General features: G+C 40.7%; 1 protein-coding gene across 1 annotated transcript; it reads right to left on the minus strand.

Moving 5' to 3' along the window:
• Window positions 1-407: 407 nt before the first annotated feature.
• Window positions 408-1,328, minus strand: LOC103734303 (olfactory receptor 8S1-like). Its single transcript, XM_008833180.1, has one exon. The coding sequence runs from the start codon at window positions 1,326-1,328 to the stop codon at window positions 408-410; it is 921 nt and encodes a 306-aa protein (XP_008831402.1).
• Window positions 1,329-6,023: the final 4,695 nt, after the last annotated feature.

Here is a 6,023-nt window from a genome sequence, read left to right on the forward strand (position 1 = left end):
TTTTTGCAATTAGTTGATCATACTTTTGGACCAGTCACTGAGGCTGTGACAGAATGACCAGCCCACTGGGTTACAGTAGCAGACAGTGATATTGATGTATATATAATGGGACAGTGAAATTCCATCCAAAGGAAAAAGGGTCCTGTTACTAAACAAAAGTCAGCAAAGCAAAAAATGTTCTCTACAAGAAAAATAACAAATACATCTGTTCTATATTAAAGTCATCAAAAGAGTTGGATGATTTAATGCTTTGTCTCTGAACAGGATTAATGTTCAGGCCACCAAAGGAAGGAGCATTACTCAGTATCACCTGAATTTAGTGGGATTTGTACTTCATCACCTCCATATCTTGACTTCAGTTCCCTCAAGTGTTTTTTTGACCCCATGACTATGACCAACTATTTAAATCACTGGCAGTATTTTCCAAACATTTTCTTCATAGCTGCCTTTACTTCCTTGTTCTTCAGGCTATAGATGAGAGGATTCAGCATGGGGGTGATGACACTATACTGCAAAGAAAAGATTAACTCCCAGGGAGAACCAGAGGCTGGCAGGAGATAGCGTAGGCAGGATGAGCCAAAATACAAGATCACAACAGTGAGATGCGAGGAACAGGTGGAGAAGGCCTTGCTTCTGCCAGTGGTGGAGCTGATGCTCAGGATGGTAGAGACAATACAACCATAGGAAGAAAAGACCAGGAGAAAGGTGCCAAAGGCATGTATAACAAAAGACCAGGTCAAGACAGTAATGTTGGTGGAGACGTCAGAGCAGGATAGAAGGAAGAGGGATGGAAGCTCACAATTGTAGTGGTGTACGGTTCTATGGTCACAGAAGTCCAAATTCACAGCTGGGAGCGTGTTGATGAGTGCATCCACTATGGCCAGGCCCCACGAGCCCCACACGAGTCCCTCACAGAGCCGATTGTTCATCATCTGGCCATAGAGCAGAGGGTGGCAAATGGCTGCATAGCGGTCATAGGCCATGACTGCCAGAAGTAATGCCTCAGTGCCCCCTGTGGCAAACACAAAGAAGGCCTGGGCCAGACAACCCCCCACAGGGATTGTTTTGGTCTTTGACATGAAATTTTCTAGCATCTTGGGTACAGACACTGACGAATGGCAGAGATCTAGGAAAGAGAGGTGACCCAGAAAGAAGTACATAGGTGAATGGAGGCAAGCATCGGCCATCACCACTAGCAGCATCATAGAGTTCCCTGTCAGGGTCAGGAGGTAGATCACAAGGAACAGCACAAAGAGAACAGCTTGGACCTGGGCATCAGCAGACAGTCCAAGGAGGATGAACTCAGAGACAGCACTGAAGTTTCCCATAGCTATGTAGTGACTCTTCCCCTAAAATGTGAGAAAGAAAAGTAATAAAACCTCCTCTTCTATACCCAAACTATTTGGTACCTTCCCTTTCCCTTTCAAATAAATTATTTCCTCAATAGCCTAGAATCCAAATTTCATTGATTGTTGGTCCAGAGAGAGTAAAAACTTGAATCTATTAAGTGTTATGTGTTATCACTTAATTACCCATATTGATCATTCTTCCCCTTCTGACATGGGCTATGAGTTCCTATTGTTTTATTTTGTTTGAGGTGTTTTGCTCTTCTGAAGAAGACTAAGCGTGTAAACGGCATGGATGAAGACTGAAAATGTTAAGTGATTCAAGAGATTGGAACTCTCAGTTTATATGAAGAGTCACTGGAGGGCAATAGTTGACTAATCAGGAATGAAATTTGAGGATAACGAGAGAGATTTTAAAAACACTTTGATGATTGTGGTGCAAACATTGACTGTAATTGAGGTGTAGTGGAAGAAAGTTTCCTGGAAGAAAGGAAGGAAGGGAAGGAGGGAGGGAGGGAAGGAGAGAGGGAGGGAGGGAGGGATGAATATGAGACAGAAGAGTGGAAGTGAAAGGAGTGGTGAGGGAAGGAGAGAGAGAGGGAGGGAGGGAGGGAGGGAAGAGAGAAGACAATGAACTGCCTGATCAACTAGTGGCCTTCAGTGTCCTAAGGTTGGGTCTTTTTCTCTTGGTCCCATTGACAATCAGGTGCTTACTTCCAGCTCAGCAGAACTGAGTAATGTCGTCTCTACTTCAGCATCACTGCTCCTCACATCTGTAACTGATAAAAGTTAAGAAATTGATCAAGGAGGCTGTGGAGACGCCACCAGATGGACTTGAACCAGTGTCCAGTCTACAAAGAGGGTAAACACAGAGGAATCATTTCCTCCATGCTTCCAAGCGAAGCCAGACATTAAACATGAGCCTTTCTGTAGGAAACAGTATATTTTAAAATGAAATGGAGATCTTTTTTAAAGGCTAAAAGCTCATTCAGTTTTATGTCTTATAGAGTTTATATGTAGAGTTTACAGTATGACTGTATTCAACTTTGAACCTAAAAATTTATAGCCACTTTTGGAAGAGATGTGTCTTTGCTCTGGAAATTATTATTGAATATGTTAAACCTGCATGAATTGGTTCTTCTAATCATGTGGTTATTAAATTTGGGAAAAAAGCCCCACCCCAAAGAAATTGTATCAGATTAGAGTTGGTTAGACCCATGGAACAGATACATTTTCTCTAGGCTCCATACCAGCAAAGTATACTTTTTTAAAATATATATATTTATTTTTATTTTATGTGTATGAGTGTATTGTCTGTATGTATCTAAGTGCACCCGTGTCATGCAATGCCCTCAGAGGTCAGAAAAGGGCATCAGATCCCCTAGTACTGGAGTTACAGTTGGTTGTTAGCCACCATGTGGGTGCTGGGATTCAAACTGGGGTCAGTGCTCTTAACTACTGAGCCATCTCATCAGCCCCCAAAGTAAGCTTTTGAAGAGTGTATTTCCATGATTGGTTTACTAACTCATGAATAATGGTTTGCCTACAGGTCCTAGAGTGGTTCTTGACTTTTATCCTGAGATAAGCCCCTCGTCTCCTGAAGAGACAAGAAAGCCCTTGGTAGATAACACCATTAAGTAAACCATTTTTCCATGCAGAGACCATGGTGCCTGGGCGTCAGGAAGAAAGCTGCATTGTTGTAGTTTCAGACACTTCACATTCCCAACCTCGAAAGTTAGCCCCAAATATAATTGCAGAGATTATTTCGCTTAGAAATAACTTGTGGACAAGCGGACCATTCCAGAGGCTCCTTTCTCACACAGAGCCTGGGGATGCAGCCTCCATCCTCCCTATGGAACTAAAGTAACTGCTGACTAGTTGTGCCTTGGGACCCTATATCATAGTCTCTTTTCACACTCACAGTGTTTAACATCCAGAAGAAATCCTGACTCATGACAACAGAGGCATAGACAGTGGGGTGCAGTCAAAGATGTTGTCTTTGAAACTAAACAAGTATAAGTTTGAGGGAAAGCCCAGAAATGAGTTTCTAATTGACAAAGAGAAGACAAAATATACACTTTAAAAGTTATTGCAATACTATATAAATTATATCTTAATTTTTTTCAAATAAAAATTAAATACCATAAACCCAGAATAAAAATTGGGCACTGCTCAAAATGATTTTATCTCTTTCATCTTTTCACATCTGTGTCAATTTTGGTTGTATATTCTGAGACAAGCTCTCCTGTAGTCCAGGCTGGCCTTGAATTTGCTATATAGCAAAGGAATACCTTGAACTCCTAATCCTCCTGCTTCTGCCTCCCAGTGTTGGGATTGCAAGTGTGCACTAGCATACCCAGTCTTAATTCTTATGGTTTTAAACAGGAATGATGAAAGGCTACAGACAAAGATACTTAAAGAATGTTTGGACAAGAGGAGACCTGAATTTGTAGCTCAGTGGCAGAGTGTTCAAGGCTCTAAATTCAATCGCAGAACCATTAAAAATACTAGAAAAGAGAAAACAGAATAGGCACTATGTACATTTAACTGTCATTCTGGTTTAATTGAATATTCAACCTGATAGTCGCTCTTTCATCTCTCTGGAAAAGATAATTGAAAAACTGCTATAATTAAATTTTTTTCAATTCTTTTGCAATAAAATGTAATGCTTTTCAGTCTAAACAAGAAATCTTTCAGGGATAGAGAGATGGCTCAGTGGTTAAGAGCACTGACTGCTGTTTCAGAGGACCCGGGTTTGATTCCCAGCACCCACATGGTGGCTAACAATTGTCTGTAACTCCTGTTTCAGGGGATCCCACAAAATGTCCTTACCTCTGAGGGCATTGCACAACACAGGTGCACTTATACACATGCAGGTAATACACTCATACACAAAAAATAAATAAATAAAAAATATATAAAAAAGAAATATTTCCATTTTTAGAAATTAAAATAAAAAACCCCTTTTTGTAATATGTGTGCAGGATGTATGTGTGTGGTGTATGTATACATGTATGTAGTTGTGCATGCCTTTTCAGAGGATCAAAGAAGGTATGGATGTCCTGCTCTGTCATTCTCTGCTTATTCCCTTGAGAGAGGGTCTTTCATTGAACCTGGAACTAGGCTAGCAGCCATCAGGCCCCAGTGATCCTGCTGTCTCACTACCCTAATCCTCAAGAGTTGGCATTATAGGTACTTGTAGTCATGCCCAATTTCTTACATGGGTGCTTGGGATTCAAACTCTGTCCTTTGTATTTGTGCAGCAAGTGTTCTCACCCCCTGAACCATTTCCCTGGCCTGAAAAAAACCCCTCTTTATATAGTGGTTTCATATAATATATATGAGGGCATTTAATGCCATTATCAAAAGTCCTAACAGGGGTGTCTGGCCTTGTTTGAAAGGTCCCAGAAGGGCTTCAGAGACGGCTTGCAGCATACTGCTCTTGCAGAGGACCTGAGTTTGCTTCATGGCGCCTAGATTGGGCTGCGTACAACACCTTGTAACTCCAGTTCCAAGGATCTAACATTCTTTTCTGGCCTCTGTGGGTCACTTATACTCATTTGAACATACCCACCCAGGCACACATACATAAGCATAATTTAAAAGGAGTATGAGATAATAAAATAATACCTCTACAGTAAGTACCATTCCCTCTTCTTTCTTAACATTTGAAAACACACTAGTGTTAGTAATTCATTTCTACAGATTGGCTAGATAAAATATAAAATGAATAAAACTCTTAGAAATATAATAAAATGAGTTTAGTAGAAACTAAATGCAATGGACTTAGTGGAAAATGCTCAAGGGATTTCTTAGAACAACTCATCCCAGAATCAGACAAGAAACAGCAAACTGACTTATGGAAGATCTTCTCAAAGCTTATTTGAAGACGTAAATGAGAGAATGAAAGTAAGGCCGGGGAAGTCATTGCTCTTGGTGTGGTACTAGCTGTGTTGTTCTCCGTGAAGCTTTGGGACACACTTCCTGAATGATATCACTGGATTCATGGCTTATCTCCAGCTTTAGAATGAAGCAAAGGGGAACTTAATGCAGAAGGTGCTGGAAATAAACCTCATTGTGCAATTTTGTCCTGTCTCTTGTCCCATAACCTATATGTATGTAACAAGGAGATGGGGGCTGGTTCTAATTGCAAATAAATGACTCTCTGTAACCTATAAACATGAGGTATTGGGTTAGGAGATCAGAACAAGATGATTAAAATATATTCTCCATACTTCTCCCTATCACAGCCTAGCAGTTCTCTGTGGCTTTCTGATTTCCTGCAAGTTCTCAAGAAATGCCCGTGTTCTGATCCAGGTGAAGGAGGATCAGGACAGAGAGAAAGTGGGGTTGGGAAGACACAAACATCTTATCTCCATGTGTATTTGCTGTGTAAATGGTGGAAAGATTTAACAACCCTTTCTCTCATTTCCCCCAAATTTACAATGTAGATAACAACACTTGCAGAACTATGAAGATTTAGTTAACTTATGAATTATGCTTAGCATTAAACATACCAAGTCTTGTATTTCTGACTTGTTCACTGCTCTAAACTTAATTGTTCAGTGTCTCCAACCAAGTTAAAGAGAAACAAGGAATCAGAGAAATAGGATGTAGGTAAGGAGGGGGATGGGGTGATAATCTGCTCCAAGAAGGAAGCAAATTGGGTGGAGAGGG

Source organism: Nannospalax galili, unplaced genomic scaffold (assembly GCF_000622305.1).
Source record: "Nannospalax galili isolate Female #2095 unplaced genomic scaffold, S.galili_v1.0 scaffold2717, whole genome shotgun sequence".
Taxonomy (NCBI): domain Eukaryota; kingdom Metazoa; phylum Chordata; class Mammalia; order Rodentia; family Spalacidae; genus Nannospalax; species Nannospalax galili.

What these genes read in the sequence shown, in the direction of transcription:
- LOC103734303 (XM_008833180.1), bottom strand. Translation starts at nt 1,328, where the DNA reads ATGGGAAACTTCAGTGCTGTCTCTGAGTTCATCCTCCTTGGACTGTCT.